At 45.4% G+C, this 19,959-nt stretch overlaps 1 protein-coding gene across 2 annotated transcripts in view; it reads right to left on the bottom strand.

Moving 5' to 3' along the window:
- ago3b (argonaute RISC catalytic component 3b) overlaps positions 1 to 19,753 on the bottom strand; it is a 46,722-nt gene extending 26,969 nt beyond the window's left edge. The window contains exons 1-12 of one of the 2 annotated variants that reach the window (XM_023976319.2): positions 19,218 to 19,753; positions 9,784 to 9,955; positions 9,462 to 9,582; positions 9,123 to 9,331; positions 8,655 to 8,791; positions 8,150 to 8,284; positions 7,651 to 7,738; positions 3,078 to 3,225; positions 2,770 to 2,889; positions 2,382 to 2,525; positions 1,948 to 2,081; positions 416 to 600 (exon numbers count right to left, since the gene is read on the bottom strand). In XM_023976319.2, the coding sequence (XP_023832087.1) occupies positions 416 to 600; positions 1,948 to 2,081; positions 2,382 to 2,525; positions 2,770 to 2,889; positions 3,078 to 3,225; positions 7,651 to 7,738; positions 8,150 to 8,284; positions 8,655 to 8,791; positions 9,123 to 9,331; positions 9,462 to 9,582; positions 9,784 to 9,955; positions 19,218 to 19,236 (1,612 nt within the window). In that variant the 5' untranslated portion in view covers positions 19,237 to 19,753. Of the gene's footprint in view, positions 1 to 415; positions 601 to 1,947; positions 2,115 to 2,381; positions 2,526 to 2,769; positions 2,890 to 3,077; positions 3,226 to 7,650; positions 7,739 to 8,149; positions 8,285 to 8,654; positions 8,792 to 9,122; positions 9,332 to 9,461; positions 9,583 to 9,783; positions 9,956 to 19,217 lie in introns of both variants that reach the window. The other variant, XM_023976320.2, reaches the window with a different exon arrangement.
- Between the last annotated feature and the right edge of the window lie 206 nt (positions 19,754 to 19,959).

A 19,959-nucleotide genomic window follows, 5' to 3' on the forward strand; every position in this document is an offset into this window, starting at 1 on the left:
TTATTTGGAATTCAAGGCACACTTAACCAGCATGGCTACCACAGCATTCTGCAGCGATACGCCATACCGTCTTGTTTGTGCTTAGTGGGACTATCATTTGTTTTTCAACAGGACAATGACCCAACACACCTCCAGGCTGTGTAAGGGCTATTTGACAAAGGAGAGTGATGGAGTGCTGCATCAGATGACCTGGCCTCCACAAATCACCCGACCTCACCCCAATTGAGCTGGTTTGGGATGAGTTGGACCACATTGATAGAAAAGCAGCCAACAAGTGCTCAGCATGTGGGAACTCCTTCAAGACTGTTGGAAAAGCATTCCAGGTGAAGCTGGTTGAGAGAATGCCAAGAGTGTGCAAAGCTGTCATCAAAGCAAAGGGTGGCTGCTTGAAACAGTGTCTAGTCTGGGACTGTACCATAGACAGGGGTCTTCCCAGGTAGGATGACGATGATGAGCTGCAGGCCAGTGTAGGTGTTCTTCAGGTGCCTGAACATGGGCTCCACGCTGTCTGATCCCTGGGCGTATTTACAGAAACATGGCTGGCCCTGGATGGGCATCCCAGCATCCTTAGAGATCTTACGCAGCTGGTCAGTGAAACCCCTGGAGAGACAGAGGGAAGAAGAGAGAGGATGAGAAGGAGAGAGAGGACGAGGAGACCCAAAGAGACGATATGGACGGACACACAGAGACAAAGTTTTGCAGAAACCAACGTAAATAAATCATACTGGAAAAATATATAAAATGCAACATGTAAAGTGTTGGTCCCATGTTTCATGCACATGAAATAGAAGATCCCTGACATTTTGCATATGCACAAAAAAGCTTATTTCTCTTAAATTTTGTGCATAAATGTATTTCTCCTTCGCCAAGATAATCCATTCACTTGACAGGTGTGGCACACCAAGAAGTTGATTAAAAACAGGCCACTCTAAAATGTGCAGTTTTGTCAAACACAATGTCACAGATGTCTCAAGTCCTGAGGGAGTGTGCAATTGGCATGCTGACTGCAGGAATGTACACCAGAGCTGTTGCCAGAGATTTGAATGTTCATTTATCTACCATAAGCTGCCTCCAACGTTGTTTTAGAGAATTTGGCAGAAAGTCCAACCGGCCTCACAACCGCAGACCACCTGTAAACACGCAAGTCCAGGACCTGCACATCCAGCTTCTTCCCCTGCTGGATCGTCTGAGACCAGCCACCCAGACAGCTAATAAAACTGTGAGTTTGCACAACCAGAATTCTCAGCGAAGCTTATCTGAGTGCTGGTATGGGCAGCCATAGGCTATGGACAAGAACACAATTGCATTCTATTGTTGGCAATTTGAATGCAGAGATACCGTGACGTAATCCTGAGGCCCATTGTCGTGCCATTCATCCTCCACAATCACCTCATGTTTCAGCATGAGGTGATGTGTACGACAGCGTGTTCCAGTTCCCGCCAATATCCAGCAACTCCTCACACCCATTGAGGAGTGGGACAACCTTCCACAGGCCACAATCAACAGCCTGATCAACTCCATGCGAAAGACAGGTGTCACGCTGCACGAGGCAAATGGTGGTCACACCAGATACTGACTGGTGTTCTGATCCACGCCCCTACCTTTTTTTATTTATTAAGGTATTTGTTACCAACAAATGCATATCTGTACTCCCAGTCATGTGAAATCCATAGATTAGGGCCTAATTTATTTATTTAAATTGACTGATTTCCTTATATGAACTATATGTAACTCAGTAAAATCTTTGAAATTGTTATAGGTTGCATTTAGACTTTTTGTTCAGTGTAATAAATGTGAAATAACAAAGATATGATAATAATATTTGTATGTATATTATGTTATTGCATTGTGCTGAGTATTTAACTGTTGAAACAGACCTCTCTGTCTGTCTGTGTGTGTTTATGATGTACAGTGTATGTATGCATGTATGAGACAGACACCACTCACTTGAGGATCTCCTCGCGACACTGCCTCTGTGTGGCGAAGCAGGCGATGGCCCACATCTTGATCTCCACCCCGGTGTGGAACTGTTTGCCCCTCATGTCCCACACGCCGTGGCTGGGCGTGGCCACCGTGCGGTTCTGCAAAGACACCACAGGGTTCACCTGCTGGGGCTGACACACACACACAGAAGGGGGAAGAGTATAATTGTATGTATCTAAAAACACTGTCATGCCATTTGTCATAGCCTTCACATAAGAAAAGTCGAAATTATTATTTTCAGAGAGAAAAACAGAGGTGGGTGAAATGGTGGTAGAGGTTGACAGTTCGTCAAAAGCGACAAAAGTTAGAGCCCAGGGGCAAGAAAGAGAGATGGTGAAGCTAAATCACAGACACGCACAGAGACATGCAGATGAAGGATGATTTAAAAGGGTAGATACCATGAAGTGTTCCGAGCTCACCCTGCCGCCGTACTGCAGCCCGGGGGCTGGCAGCACGCGGCCCGTCACCTGCTCCATCTCGTCACGCACGCGGAACTGGAACTCCTGGACGAACGGGTCCATCTCATAGTTCGCACTCCGCACCTGGACACAGAGAGAGGAAGGATAGAGGAGAAGGATCGAGGGAGGGGTAGTAGCAAAACAGGAAATCATTCGTTTTGGTGGTGGATGAGGCGAGTTTCCCCACTTACAACAGTACGTAAGCGCTTTGAGCATCTGGAAAAGCAGTATATCAATGCAAGCAATTAGTATGATTAACTATGTAGACGTGTCACTCAGTAGTCGTAATACCTCCCAGTCATTGGAGGGCGCTTTAGACAGTACTCACCAGCCTGCTGATCTCCTCCTGTCTGTCTGGGGCAGAGCGGGCCGTGGCTTTGATCATGGTGGACGTCTGGTTATCAGTGAGTTTTTTAATACAGCGCTGGCCAGCTACTATGTTGCACACCTGCAAGGAGACATAGGAATGTGAGTTAAAGTAATTTAATACAGAAGACAGCCGTATTGGTACAGTATTATGCTTAGGGCCCTGAGTTTATCCTGAGCAGATGCTCTGACCAGGAAAGACAGGCCTCTACAAAGAGGGCGCTCAGGGCTCTACAAAGAGCCAATGGCAATACTATTATTGGTACTCACCTCTAGGGGCAGGTAGGTGTGTTTCTGCTCCTGGCCCACCTGGAGGCAGGGGAGGTGGGGGTACTTCAGCTGCAAGCTGTACTTCTCTCTGAAGTACTGGGCCACCGTGCGCTCCACTGTCTGACCATTCTCCAGCTGCAGGGGGAACCTGGGGGTTCAGAGAGGAGAAACATGGAGTTTTGTGACTTTGTGCTCATCTAGTTTTCATGTTCAACTCTTAGGGGTGGTTTCTCGGGACACAGATTAAGAGAAGTCCTTGATCAAAAAGCATATTCAAAGGAGATTCTCCATTGAGCTTGCTTTTTAGACCAGGACTAGACTTAATCCATCACGACTGGTCTGCCGACGTAAATCGTCCGATGTGGTTTCAACACGCTTTTCCGTTGCGATGTCGCCGAAGACCCATCCGCTAGCCCCGGTCCGCTAGCTTTCTGAATGCTGTCGTTTCCCGCTCGCCTAGCGTAGTAGCAACTACCGAACGGCTCACCTATTGCTGCTCATTGGACCCTATGATCACTCGGCTACACAGCTGATGTACTGCGTTAGTGAACAGTCCAGCAGGCCTCTGTTTATATGTCGGCCAGAGCCTCGAACTCTGGTCCTGTGCGTACCCAACTGACCCTCTCTGCCCATTCATCGCCATTTACCCGTTGTTGTCTTAGGTCTCCCGATCAACACCCGTGACTGCTCTATGCCTCTCTCTAATGTCAATATGCCTTGTCTACTGTTGTCTTGTTTAGTACTTATTGTTTTATTTCACTGTAGAGCCCCCAGTCCCAATCAAAATGCCTTAGATAGCTCTTTTGTCCCAACCCCCCACACGTAGAGACCTCACCTGGCGCCTCCAGAGATGCAATCTCTCTCATCGTCACTCAACGCCTAGGTTGACCTCCACTGTACACACATCCTATCATACCATTGTCTGTACATTATACCCTGAATCTATTCTACCATGCCCAGAAATCTGCTCCAGCGCACTAGACAACCAGTTCTTATAGCCGTACCCTTATCCTACTCCTCCTCTGGTGATGTAGAGGTTAACCCAGGCCCTGTAGCCCCCAGTACCACACCTATTTCCCAAGTGCTCTCATTTGTTGACTTCTGTAACCGTAAAAGCCTTGGTTTCATGCATGTTAACATCAGAAGCCTCCTCCCTAACTTAGTTTTATTCACTGCTTTAGCACACTCCGCCAACCCTGATGTCCTAGCCGTGTCTGAATCCTGGCTTAGGAAGGCCACCAACAATTCTGAAATTTACATCCCCAACGACAACATTTTCCATCAAGATAGAACTGCCAAAGGGGGCGGAGTTGCAATCTACTGCAGAGTTCTGTCATACTATCCAGGTCTGTGCCCAAAAAGTTTGAGCTTCTACTTTTAAAAATCCACCTTTCCAGAAATAAGTCTCTCACGGTTGCCACTTGTTATAGAACCCCTCAGCCCCCAGCTGTGCCCTGGACACCATATGTGAATTGATTGCCCCCCATCTATCTTCAGAGTTAGAGATAGGTGACCTAACCTGGGATATGCTTAACACCCCGGCCGTCCTACAATCTAAGCTAGACGCCCTCAATCTCACACAAATTATCAAGGAATCTACCAGGTACAACCCTATATCCGTAAACACGGGCACCCTCAGAGATATTATGCTGACCAACTTGCCCTCTAAATACATCTCTGCCATCTTCAACCAGGACCTCAGCGATCACTGCCTCATTGCCTGCGTCCGTAATGGGTCCACGGTCAAAAGACCACCCCTCATCACTGTCAAACGCTCCCTAAAACACTTCAGCGAGCATGCCTTTCTAATCGACCTGGCCCGGGTATCCTGGAAGGATACTGACCTCATCCCATCAGTGGTTATTCTTTAAAAAGTGCTTTCCTCCCCATCTTAAATAAGCATGCCCCATTCAAAAAAATGTASAACTAAGAACAGATATAGCCCTTGGTTCACTCAACTGTCCTTGACCAGCACAAAAACATATTGTGGCGAACTGCATTAGCATCGAATAGGCCCTGCGATATGCAACTTTTCAGGGAACTTAGGAACCAATATACAGTCAGTTAGGAAAGCAAAGGCTAGCTTTTTCAAACAGAAATTTGAATCCTGTAGCACAAATTCCAAAAAGCTTTGGGACACTAAAGTCCATGGAGAATAAGAGCACCTCCTCCCAGCTGCCCACTGCACTGAGGCTAGGAAACACTGTCACCACCGATTAAAATCTACAATAATCGAGAATTTCAATAAGCATTTTTCTACGGCCATGCTTTCCACCTGGCTACCCCTACCCCGGCCAACAGCTTTACAACCCCSGCAGCAACTTGCCCAAACCCCCCCGCGTCTCCTTCACCCAAATCCAGATAGCTGATGTTCTGAAAGAGCTGCAAAATCTGGACCCCTACAAATCAGCTGGGCTAGACAATCTGGACACTCTCTTTCTAAAATKATCCGCCGCAATTGTAGCAACCCCCATTACTAGCCTGTTCAACCCCTCTTTCGTATCATCTGAGATCCCTAAAGATTGGAAAGCTGCCTCGGTCATCCCCCTCTTCAAAGGGGCAGACACTCTAGACCCAAACTGTTATAGACCTATATCCATCCTGCCCTGCCTTTCTAAAATCTTCGAAATCCAAGATAACAAACAGATCACCGACCATTTCGAAAYCCACCGTACCTTCTCTGCTGTGCAATCTGGTTTCTGAGCTGGTCATGGGTGCACCTCAGCCCCGCTCAAGGTACTAAACGATATCTTAACCGCCATCGATAAAAGACAGTACTGTGCAGCCGTATTCAACGACCTGGCCAAGGCATTCGACTCTGTCAATCACCGCATTCTTATCGGCAGACTCAATAGCCTTGGTTTCTCAAATGACTTCCTCGCCTGGTTCACCAACTACTTCTCAGATAGAGTTCAGTGTGCCAAATCGGAGGGCCTGTTGTCCGGACCTCTGGCAGTCTCTATGGGGATGCCACAGGGTTCAATTCTCGGGCCGACTCTCTTCTCTGTATATATCAATGATGTCGCTCTTGCTGCTGGTGATTCTCTGATCCACTTCTACGCAGACGACACCATTCTGTATACATCTGGCCCTTCTTTGGACACCGTGTTAACAAACCTCCAAACAAGCTTCAATGCCATACAACTCTCCTCCCGTGGCCTCCAACTGCTCTTAAATAAAAGKAAAACTAAATGCATGCTCTTCAACTGATCGCTGCCTGCACCTGCCCTCCCGTCTAGCATCACTACTCTGGACGGTTCTGACTTAGAATGTGTGGACAACTACAAATACCTAGGTGTCTGGTTAGACTGTAAACTCTCCTTCCAGACTCACATTAAGCATCTCCAATAAGAAATGTAATCTAGAATCAGCTTCCTATTTTGCAACAAAGTATCCTTCACTCATGCTGCCAAACATACCCTCGTAAAACTGACTATCCTACCGATCCTTGACTTCAGCGATGTCATTTACAAAATAGCCTCCAAAACTCTACTCAGCAAATTGGATGTAGTCTATCACAGTGCCATCCGTTCTGTCACCAAAGCCCCATATACTACCCACCACTGCGACCTGTATGCTCTCATTGGCTGGCCCTCGCTTCATATTCGTCGCTAAACCCACTGGCTCCAGGTCATCTATAAGTCTTTGCTAGGTAAAGCCCCGCCTTATCTCAGCTCACTGGTCACCATAACAACACCCACCCGTAGCACGCGCTCCAGCAGGTATATTTCACTGGGCATCCCCGAAGCCAACACCTACTTTGGCCGACTTTCCTTCCAGTTCTCTGCTGCCAATAACTGCAACGAATTGCAAAAATCGCTGAAGCTGAAGACATATCTCCCTCACTAACTTTAAGCATCAGCTGTCAGAGCAGCTTACCGATCACTGTACCTGTACACAGCACATCTGTAAATAGCACATCCAATTACCTCATCCCCATATTGTTATTTATTTCTTTTTGCTCTTTTKCWCCCCAGTATCCCCCCTTGCACATCATCATCTGCACATCTATCACTCCAATGTTAATGCTAAATTGTAATTATTTCGCCACTATGGCCTATTTATTGCCTTACCTCCCTAATCTTACTACATTTGCACACACTGTACATAAATGTTTCTATTGTGTTGTTGACTGTACGTTTGCTTATCCCATGTGTAACTCTGTGTTGTTGTTTTTGTCGCACTGCTTWGCTTTATCTTGGCCAGGTCRCAGTTGTAAATGAGAACTTGTTCTGAACTGGCCTACCTGGTTAAATAAAGGTGAAATAAAACATTTAAAGAAATATATATATATATATATCTGTATCCAGGAAGCTGCCCATTAGTCCAATTTAGAGGCAATTCAAGGCTTCGGTCCAGGCTGTGTCAGAGTTAACCTACATTGTAATATTAGACATTTTATCCAGAGCAACTTACAGGAGCACTCAGGGTTAAGTGCCTCGATTAAGGGCATATCGACAGATTTTTCACCTAGTCGGCTTGGGGATTTGGTTACTGGGCCAACGTTCTTAACTTCTGGTCTGCCTGCCGCCAAACTACACATATCCCTGTCTCTCTGTGTATAGGTACTCACGTCTGGTGGCTGGCAGGGCGGCGGGTCACGTTACACACTCTGTACTTCCTCCGCATCGTCCCGCAGTGGGTCACTTCCACCTTCAGACCTGGACACAGCAAAGCAGGGAGGAGGTGCATATGTTTGAGAAAAACTATTCATTCAAAATTAATTATGGCCCTAATCTATGTATTGCACATGACTGGGCAGGGGTGCAGTCCCGCTCCCAAGCCCACCCATGGCTGCGCCCCTGCCCAGTCATGTGAAATCCATAGATTAGGGTCTAATGAATTTATTTCAATTGTTGAGCTTATATTTATGTTCAATATAAAACGATTCAGCAATACAGAAAGGAGTGAGTGAACTATCACAATACCAATATCCCTACAACCAAAACAAATGACAAAAACATTAGCCCTGGATTTCAATACTGATGCAAGGAGTCTAGCAGTGTGTTCCATTCAAGTGTTAGGTAGCATTCTTGTGCCTGGGGTGGTGGTGGTGACGTCACTCTGCATACCTTTGATCTCTTTGGTGAACTTTACCCTGTGGGAGTCGGTGAGTGGCCGGGGCTGCTCGTCTATGTTATGGATGTCCAGGACCTCACACATGAACTGGATCACCGGCTGGGCCTTGTAGAACGCCGTGGCCGATACTACAGAGGAGAAGTGGTCAAATTAAAATAAGGAACTTGAATGCGGCTTAGGATCCATGTTATGATAGTCAACAACCAAATTCAAATAGCAAGAGCTAGAATATGTCAATTGACAAATCAGGGACTTCGAATGTAGCTAAGGATCCAATTCTGAGTAAAAGTGTGAGGGATAGGCTGAATTCTATATCATTTGGACCAATCAAAGACATGACCGACGAAACAAAATGCAACTAAACATAGACATCAGAGACTGACTGAGATGCTACATCATTGTCATCCAGACAACATGGAAAGAAACAAGTCCCTGCCACCAGTGAAGAATACGTCATTATTGTCCCTGTTTCTCACAGTCAAGGGAAAAGGCCCTCACCGTCAATGTTGAGCATCATCTTCCACATGGCGGGCCGCACCGACTGGTGGAAGCCGAACCACACCTCCCTGCCCCCGCCCAGGGGATGGTCGTAACCCTCAGGGGAGGAGAAGAATGAGCGCCCCACTGGGGTGTACCTGGGGAGAAGAAAGAGAGGGTCACCTTTCACAGCCTGAAAATGTATTGAATTACTCTACTCGTGTTTTATTCAAGACATAGCTTCAGTAGGTTGTATATCTTTTTTGAAAGAATCTACACTATAAACTACTACTACTATATTCTGGACTATGAGTGTTGATAAATACACACTCTTAAATTACACAACGGACAGAATAGCTTGTTCCACATCTGGAAAGACACAGCAAAGGGCTTCTGACAGCAGTTCTATAGTACATGAACACTCCTAGGCCCATACATAAAGTGAAATCTGTAATGCCACTGCTGTCCAGTAGGGCGGCAGTGACTCACTTCATGGAGGGCAGGTGTCGCAGCACCACGTCCACAGCGTGTACAGGGTTGGTGCTGATGGGCTTGTCCAGCTCCAAGGGCTCAGGCACGGTGCGCCCTGTCAGGACCTCATGCAGCATGTGCCAGCTGACTAGCGACACAAACCTGATGGACACTTTGAAGGGGCGATCCTTACCCCCCTCCCCTGGCAGGGTGACGTCCAGATCCACCTGAAGAGAATATAGATAGCTTGAACTTCTATGGCAACTCAATGAATCACCAGAACACCCATCTGACATCCCATATGGTAAATTACACTACAACTGTTATTGTGTGTGTGTGTGTGCGCGCGCATCTCACCCCTGCTGTGGCGACTGGTAGGGGGTTGGCTGTGTAGAGGCTCCTCTTCCCATCGTAGACTGGCCTTCGGTCCCCAAAGATGGTCACCTTGAAGTGCTTCACCATGGAGTCCACCACCTCCCTATAGGGGCACCAGAGAGACAAATATATCGACTCTCCAACACTGATCCATAACCCTGGTCTTTAATGTGGGTAAAGTGATGCGGAGTACAGTTCATGTGATCAAATGAAAGCTCTGCAGCCAGTTTGTGTTGTTTTGAGAATGTTCATGCTGACACACATATGATAGGTCTGTGGGTTTGATCAAGCGCAGCTTGTATACCTGTTGACGCGACGCGGGCACTTCTCGGGAATGATGTCTACTTCATAGAGGTAGACGTCCATCTTGGGGATATCCACCTGGAAGCAGTTGGCCAGCAGCTTGATAGGCTTCCCCATGGTGCCAAAGCCAGGCCGCCGCGGCACTGTGAACAGGGCCTGGGCCCCCACATCTCCTAGAGAGAGGAGGGTGAGAGTAAGAGTGAGTGAGAATTCTCCTGACTAACACAAACTTTGTTGGAGAGTATAGTAAGGGTGTGCCAGCCACACTACACCCATACTCTACCGAAGCGCTTTCATGACAGCCTCGTCGAAAACTACTCCGGTAATCATGACTTCACAAAACCACACACACTTACAACTCAGATGAGCCGCACACTCACTACTCTGACGCACACAAAAAGACATGACACTAGTGATGTGCGGTTCGCGAACGATTCTGTCTTTTTTTAACTACTCTTGCTACTGACTCGAGAGTCATGGTTTGTATTTCTGAGTGACTTTTCGTTTGACCTGCTGGCCGCAATGAATTCTACGACAGGATTAGCCCGCGCTCCTCCGGTGACTCAGGAGAGGTGATCCGACCAACAAACGCCTGTCATATATGTGCACAGGCAAAATATACTGAACAAAAAAATATAAAACGCAACATGCAAGGTTGTTTTCTTTACAGAAAATGTTTGGCAATTGACTAGGATCGGTGGAATACATGTTGGCATATAGAGCAAAAACTATTCTGGGTGCCGTAGTACTGTAGGGAATACTCAGTAGGGTCTGTAGAATGTACACGAAACACAAATATAAAACGCAACATGTAAAGTGTTGGTCCCATTATTTCATAAGCTGAAATAAAAAGACCCCAGAAATGTTCCATATGCACAAAAAGCTTATTTCTCTCATTTGTTTACATCCCCAGCCTCACAACTGCAGACCACGTGTAACCACACCAGCACATTACCTCCACATCTGGCTTCTTCACCTGCGGGTTCGTCTGAGACCAACCAATATCCAGCAACCTGACAGCTGATTAAACTGTGGGTTTTCCCAACTGAAGCATTTCTACACAAACTGTCAGAAACTCAGGGAAGCTCATCTGCATGCTCGACGTTCTCACCGGGGTCTTGACCAGACTGCAATTTGGCAGCATACCCGACTTTAGTGGGCAATGCTCACCTTCGATGGCCACTGGCAGGCTGAAGAAGTGTGCTCTTCACAGATCAATCCCGAGTTTCAACTGTACCGGGCAGATGGCAGACGGCGTGTATGGCGTCGTGTGGGAGTGCAGTTTGCTGATGTCAACATTGTGAACAGAGTGCCCCATGGTGGCGGTGGGGTTATGGTAAGGGCAGGCATAAGCTACGGACAATGAATACAATTGCATTTTATCAATGGCAATTTGAATGCACAGAGATACCATGACGAGATCCTGAGGCCTATTGGTGTGCTATTCATCCACCCCCATCACCTCATGTTTCAGCATGATAATGCACAACCCCATGTCACAAGGATCTGTAAACAATTCCTGGAAGCTGAAAATGTCCCAGTTCTTCCATGGCCTGCATACTCACCATACGTCACCCATTGAGCATGTTTGGGATGCTCTGGATCGACCTGTACGACAGCGTGTTACAGTTCCCGCCAATATCCAGCAACTTCGCACGCTGCATGAGGCAAATGGTGGTCACACCAGATATTGACTGGTTTTCTGATCCATGCCCCTACCTTTTTTAAAGGTATCTGTAACCAACAGATGCATATTAGTATTTCAAGTCTGTGAAATCCATAGACATTTACATTTACATTTAAGTCATTTAGCAGACGCTCTTATCCAGAGCGACTTACAAATTGGTGCATTCACCTTATGATATCCAGTGGAACAACCACTTTACAATAGTGCATCTAACTCATTTAAGGGGGAGGGGGGGGTAGGAGGAATACTTTATCCTATCCTAGGTATTCCTTAAAGAGGTGGGGTTTCAGGTGTCTCCGGAAGGTGGTGATTGACTCCGCTGACCTGGCGTCGTGAGGGAGTTTGTTCCACCATTGGGGTGCCAGAGCAGCGAACAGTTTTGACTGGGCTGAGCGGGAACTGTACTTCCTCAGAGGTAGGGAGGCGAGCAGGCCAGAGGTGGATGAACGCAGTGCCCTTGTTTGGGTGTAGGGCCTGATCAGAGCCTGAAGGTACGGAGGTGCCGTTCCCCTCACAGCTCCGTAGGCAAGCACCATGGTCTTGTAGCGGATGCGAGCTTCAACTGGAAGCCAGTGGAGAGAGCGGAGGAGCGGGGTGACGTGAGAGAACTTGGGAAGGTTGAACACCAGACGGGCTGCGGCGTTCTGGATGAGTTGTAGGGGTTTAATGGCACAGGCAGGGAGCCCAGCCAACAGCGAGTTGCAGTAATCCAGACGGGAGATGACAAGTGCCTGGATTAGGACCTGCGCCGCTTCCTGTGTGAGGCAGGGTCGTACTCTGCGAATGTTGTAGAGCATGAACCTACAGGAACGGGTCACCGCCTTGATGTGAGTTGAAGACGAGGGCCTAATGAATTTATTTCAATTGACTGATTTCCTTATATGAACTGTAACTCAGTGAAATTGTTGCATGTTGCATGATAATTGATCGCATTGTGCAATATTATGATGGACACAGCTTTGTAGAACCAAAACATACACAGCCTCTGCTCAACTAACTAGACAACGAATTGTTTGGGGTGCTGCAGTTCAAATGATATTGTGCTCATCACCCTCACGGCAGTCAAGCAATGCATTTTGCCAACAGTCGTTCACAATCTAGTCCGGTTGTGGCCACAACTAGACCTCGTTTCAAATGTAACAATAAACAATCGTATTTGTATGTCTAGCAATCAACAAAATGTACATTGTAACGTGGTTTTGTAGAGTCAGATTGTACAGATTATTTACTGTCTGTGATGTCCCCAGTGTCTATCACTCGCTCCCATGTGTGTCATTGCCATGCCAACAGCACCCATGTGGCTGCCACTTCTCCATGGCAACACATGCTGACGAGAGGACAAAACAGACAGACATACCGACTTAATCAAGGGTCCAGCTCAAAAGAAGATGGTGTAATTATGAGTTGGACAATGCATGGTTTTGCCAGCCAGGAACACAATTAGCCTATACACTCAAACCTTAACTCATACACCGACTGCACTACTAAACAACTAGCTAGATACTGAACCTAAACCTAACAAGAAACAACCGAGTGTACAAGAGTGGGCGGCAATGGAGGTGTGGATGGCTAACTGCCTTTTCTTCTTTCTCATCCTCTTCCATGCAGTCTACCCACACAGAGCTCTGGATCACGGGCTCTCTTGGCTTACACATACAGAACCTACACGACAAACACCATGTGAAAGTTGTAGGCCTATACAACATAGATCATCAAAGTGAGTCTGCCAGTGTTCAGCCAGGTACAGGCACTCAGCAGCTGTATCCTACATCTATGGCTCCTCTCCCAAGGCATGGTAACACACATTGGTCATTTGGTGGGTGCAAAAAGGATCAAAATATTTTCATTCCACTAAAATACAGTACAACAAGGCAACTTTACTTGGCATTTATCTCCCAGGCCTCATTTAAGACACCAAATACAGATTAAGATTTGATATCAAACTGGCATAACAAATCAGAAAACATGACGATCCAACTGACTGTGTCGAATGAGTGCTAAGAAAGCAGACAGCACAAATCATATCATCCATCTCCAATCATGGTTGGTTTCAATGTCGACAGCTCAAAAGTATGCCAACAAATATGTTTCTCACAAAGCAGCTGCCCCTAGGTGATAGTTAATTGACTTTGTGGCTTTCATGCGGAATTGATTGATAATTAAGCGAGCCCACAGTGAGTGGACTCCCGAATGGCGCAGCGGTCTAAGGCACTGCATTTCAGTGCTAGAGGATGTTACTACAGACCCTGGTTCGATCCTGGGCTGTATCACAACCCGGCCGTGATCGGGAGTCCCATGCTGGGCCAATTGTTGCATGGACACAGAGTTCCATGCAACGCCCGGGTTAGGGGAGGGTTTTGCAGGGGTAGACAGTCATTGTAAAAAAAGAACATTGTTCATAACTGACTTGCCTAGTTCAATAAAGGTTAAAAAAAAGCACTATTCAATAACTTTGACACCAGCTGGTGTGGAAGGCAGGCAGGCAACTCCCAAACAGCCAGCCAGCCTCTCATGGGCTTGAGATAATTAGACACACCTGACGGGCTTGCCACCTGCTTATGACAGCCGTCGGCAAACCTAATTCAGGCGTAAAAGAAAAGCTTGAAACTAGATAGTGTCGGGGGAGATTCTCTTCTGCACTGTTCAACCAGTCCAGTAAATGTGGAGGAGTTAAGATGGAGTGTCGCCTTGTTAACGTCCTAAAGCGTAAGTCACGTCACAGGCTCTCTTTCCATTTCCCATGAAAACCAGAACATCCGGTTGTTGGGGTCTCGGCAGAGGCAACCAACCAGCAAACACCTCCGCCAGCATGCAGTACGGGGGGAAAAAATCATCAAATGATCGTAATATTTTACGAGGAAATGCTATCAGACAGAATTTTAAGAATATGAAAAATTACAAAAAATATTGTATAGCACAAATAATATTGACATTGATAGTAATCATATTTTTTTATGCTGTTAACAATCAAATGTATTTATAAAGCCCTTCTTACAACTGCTGATGTCACAATGTGCTGTACAGAAACCCAGCCTAAAACCCCAAACAGCAAGCAATGCAGGTGTATAAGCACGGTGGCTAGGAAAAACTCCCTAGAAAGGCCAGAACCTAGGAAGAAACCTAGAGAGGAACCAGGCTATGAGGGGTGGCCAGTACTCTTCTGCCACCCCTCTTCTGGCTGTGCCGGGTGGAGATTGATAGATAGTTATCATGTAACAGTAATACAAATAACAAAACATTATTTATAATGCTAATAATAATAAATGATAACAATAATACAATTATTTGTATAATATTAAATCAACCTTAGAAAATCCCACTGTTACTTAGCCCATTTGTATTGCACTACGTTCAGAATGTTTTTCATATTGGACATCCATAGCGCACCGTACATAATTCCCTGTACGTTGTGTCGCAGTAAAAGCGGGGTCCATTCTACACATGAACACATCTCCTGTTGAAGTTCACAGCCAGAGGAGTGTCACTTCTGCAGCGCTTAACAGTGCCCTATCAGCCTAAATCCATTTTTCATATTGGACTACATATCGCACCGTACATAATATTGCACCATACATAATATCGCACCGTACATAATTCTCTGACAGCTTAAGTGAAACAACGCAAACTGGGTGATCAGTAGATGGAGTGTTAACTGGCTGGCATACAAGTAAATGACGCACATTATCCTAATGACGAGAAAGCTGCAGACTTTATGCATTTGAATTAGTCGGCAGGGCGTGCCAAAACGTGCATGAGGTCAAGTGTTTTGGCCAAACAAACATTTATTTAAGGAACAAATCATATATTTCTACATGTTGGTATAACCCCAATCACATAGATTTTGTTCTGAAAATGACATGAAAACAGTGAGACTACCTGAAGAGGATCTTGCATACAATTTGAATCTTCTTTTTTACTGTTAATGTTCTACAGTTTCATGAAAAGTTTGATTAACTTTAGTGATATTTATCATGAATAAATGCTTCTTTTTTTTTTAAACCAAATTGCATCTCTTGAATCAACATATTGTTTGTTTGTAGAATGAACTTTGTGGATTTGGAAAGGAATAGGGCTCCCGACACAACATACATAAAATGGTGTACATTGCAATAAATGATAGGAAAACAAAAACAACGTTGACCATTTAGGCTTGAAAAATTAGCAAATCACATAATATCTCATAGATATACTTTAAAATTATACTATGAGACTCGAAATTAACCTCAGGTGCATACTGTTTCCATTGATCATCCTTGAGATGTTTCTACAACTTAATTGAAGACCACCTGTGGTAAATTCAATTGATTGGACATGATTTGGAAAGGCACACACCTGTCTATATAAGGTCCCACAGTTGTCAGTGCATGTCAGAGCAAAACCCAAGCCGTGAGGTCGAAGGAATTGTCCTTAGAGCTCCGAAACAGGATTGTGTCGGGGCACATATCTGGGGAAGGGTACCAAAACATTTCTGCAACATTGAAGGTCCCCAAGAACACAGTGGCCTCCATCATTCTTAAATGGAAGAAGTTTGGAATCGCCAAGACTCTTCCTAGAGCTGGCTGCCTGGCCAAACTGAGCAATCGGGGGAGAAGGGCCTTGGTCAGAGAGGTGACCAAGAACCTGATGGTCACTCTGACAGAGCTCTAGAGTTCCTCTGTGGAGATGGGAGAACCTTCCAGAAGGACAACCATATCTGCAGTACTCCACCAATCAGGCCTTTATGGTAGAGTGGCCAGACAGAAGCCTCTCCTCAGTAAAAGGCACATGACACCCCGCTTGGAAAATGCACCAAAAGAACTCTCAGATCATGACAAGATTCTCTGGTCTGATGAAGCCAAGATTGAAATCCTTGGCCTGAATGTCAAGTGTCTCTTCTGGAGGAAACCTGGCATCATCCCTACGGTGAAGCATAATGCTGTGGGGATGTTTCTTAGCGGCAGGGACTGGGAGACTAGTCAGGATCGAGGGAAAGATGAACGGAGCAAAGTACCGATAAATTCTTGATGAAAACCTGCTCCAGAACGCTCAGGACCTCAGACTGGGGCGACAGTTCACCTTCCAACAGGACAATGACCCTAAAAACACAGCCAAAACAACGCATGAGTGGTTCGGGACAAGTCTCTGAATGTCCTTGAGTGGCCCAGCCAGAGCCCGGACTTGTACCCGATCTAACATACAGTACCAGTCAAAAGATTGGACACAACTACTCATTCCAGGGTTTTTCTTTATTTTGACTATTTTCTACATAGTAGAATAATAGTGAAAACATCAAAACTATGAAACAACACATATGGAATCATGCAGTAACCAAAAAAGTATAAAACAAATCAAATGACATTTTATATTTGAGATTCTTCAAAGTAGCCACCCTTTGCCTTGATGACAGCTTTGCACACTCTTGGCATTCTCTCAACCAGCTATAGGAGGTAGTCCCCAGGAATGCATTTCAATGAACAGGTGTCTCATTATTAAAAAGTTAATTTGTCAAATGTATTTCCTTCTTAATGCGTTTGATCCAATCAGTTGTGTTGTGACAAGGTAGGGGTGGTTTACATGACAAGAACAGCTCAAATAAGCAAAGAGAAATGACAGTCCATCATTATTTAAGATAAGGTMAGTCAATGCGGAACATTTCAAGAACTTTGATAAAGTTTCTTCAAGTGCAGTCGCAAAAACCATGAAGCGCTATGATGAAACTGGCTCTCACGAGGACCGCCACAGGAAAGGAAGACCCAGAGTTACCTCTGCCGCAGAGGAAAAGTTCATTAGAGTTACCAGCCTCAGAAATTGCAGCCCAAATAGACGCTTCAGAGTTCAAGTAACAGACACATCTCAACTGTTCAGAGGAGACTGTGTGTATCAGGCCACATTGAAGACAGTGCCACATTGAAAGTCACTGAGCTCTTCAGCAAGGCCATACTACTATTGTTTGTCTATGGAGATTGCATGGCTGTGTGCTGGAATTTATACACCTGTCAGCAACTAGTGTGGCTGAAATAGCCGAATCCACTAATTTGAAGGGGTGTCCATATACTTTTGTCCATACAATTTGACAAGCACTTGATAATGCCTCGAATTTCACGGCGGCATCCCTTCGTGGCCATGACACACCCTAAAAAATCCATGCCTTTGCGGCCAATAGTCGTTGTGCCCTTGCCCCGGAGTGCTGCGTTGTGCCCTTCTCCCTGAGTGCTGCGCAATTCGAAGCGTCTCTCACTCACATGGCTCTCCATAACGTGATCGGGTCTTTCTCACAGGCTACAAGTGAAGACTGACACATCAGGGACGCAACTGTGCACGTTGTTATTAAATTCCGAGGTGCATATTGATGATATTGGAAGAACTGTCCACATTTACTTTTCATGTACCGGTCTCAAAACAGGGGCAGCGGGAAAAAAGTACATGTCATCTATGCACTTAAATAGCGAATGGAGGACGCATCTGCATTGATGTCAGAGTGATAATAGAGTGCTGAGTACAAGGCAGTTAGCAAGTTTGGTAGGCTACTAATGACCATCAGCAGCATCAGAGCTTGGAGAAACCGAATTACCATGACTAAACGGTCACATGGAATTTGACTGCCATCATGACTCGTGACCGCCGGTGTGGCAGTAATACGGTCACCGCAACAGGCCTACTCCCAACCACAGTTTTACCTCTGAACATTGAATAGTTTCTCCAATATGTACATGTATAGGCCTACAGTGTATTGCATTGGGACCATTTGAGTGGGTGGAGTAGAAAGTGTTGCTGGGCATATAGACCTCAGTCCCCCATGAAATAACACCATATATACACATTCTACAGATCCTTCTAAGTATTTATTACCCTACGTTTCCTGTACAGTGCTATATTTGTACCGTAGAGTGTCCAGGCAGCCCATTTTTAAGCTATTTGACCACAGTAAGGCCAGCAACAATCCATAAAAGGCCAGCAACACTCAGAGCCCGATGAAATGACACCAACATATACAATTCTACAGACTCTACTAAGTATTCCCTACAATACTTTTACGGCGGCACCCTGAATATGTTTTGCTCTATATAGTGATTTGCATTGTGGCCGCCAATATAACGGGTGGAGTAAAGGGCCAGCAACACTCCGTATTATTCATATCCCTTGAAATGACACCATATATACAATCTACAGACCCTACTGAGTATTCCCTATAACACTTTTACTACGGCACCCAGAATAGTTTTTGCTCTATAAGCCAATGTGTATTCCATATACAGTGATTCGCATTGAGGGGATTTATTTGACCTTCAAACATGTTTTTTTTAAACCCAAATTGAATGCAAATGATTTCTTAAATATGAACACATATGAATCATTGTTAATGTTTGGACAATTATTTGTCATATCATGAATAAATACAGGTTATTTACACGTTTCTACTATTACGTGGGGGACTTTTATTTAGAAATGTTCCCAAATTCTGTGACCCGGAAGTACTTTTCTGTTGCTGCCGACGAGACGCTGATCCGACAAATCATCTTACCAATGGTATGTCTGGTCACCCAAATTCGTTTTCTAACCCAGACAGTAGAGTGAAAGGCCTGGATGTGTTTATTTTCATGCATTATCTGATTGGTAGGCCTATTTGGGAGTATCTCGGGTTCTTTTGGTTTTGACTGTATGCTATCCTTTAAGGATAGCAACTGATAGTCAGCCTACAAAACTTCCAACACCAAACTTCAACAATTTAATAAGAATAAGCGGTTTGACAGACAGGTGTATGAATATACCTGAAGTTCCGATTTCCATTCATGAGGTCTCTGTCCCCGGCTCCCAATGGTCAAATCTCAACGCAGCTCCTGTTCGTCTGACGCTATTACCTCAGCGTTGGAGACGTTCCACCCGACCACTCTATCAAGCCGACACCCCGGCTTCTCTCGCTGATTTGGACAAGGGCCGCTGTGGTGTCCGCTTAACCCGAGATCCTCCCAAATTGCCCCCGTTGTCAACCAAAACAAATTGAACGACGTGTCCCCTTCCTTTCGTTAAAGCACTAATTCTTCTCAGGTGACAATATATATATATATTTTTTTTCAAAGACTCAAGTCCCAGAAAATATTTCAGAGCCTCGGATACTCCACTGCTCCTATTCCTGAACGGTTTTAAGGCTATATCTCGATCGTTTAGGGTTTCGCCTTGTCATTAGTTGCCAGGATAATATCAACATCATGTTTGTTTTTTCAGACCATAAGTGAACCTTTTGGTGTTCTTCTGCCGGCAAATTGGTGTTTCACTCCCCGGTGCGTTCTCTGTACTACCGCTGTGAAGCGGGCAAGATTAACTAAGTACCTTCCGGGTCACGGATATCGTCTTCTTCTGTGGTATATTGGCGATTGCACAATTTAATGTACATCCCGCCACCTACTGCGCGGGATGGAAACAGGATTCCCCAAAACGGCCAAACTACCAATAACAAAAAAACAACCAAACTACAAAAAAGAAACTAAATCAAACAACTTTACTGTTTAAAAA

Source organism: Salvelinus sp. IW2-2015, linkage group LG31 (assembly GCF_002910315.2).
Source record: "Salvelinus sp. IW2-2015 linkage group LG31, ASM291031v2, whole genome shotgun sequence".
NCBI lineage: Eukaryota > Metazoa > Chordata > Actinopteri > Salmoniformes > Salmonidae > Salvelinus > Salvelinus sp. IW2-2015.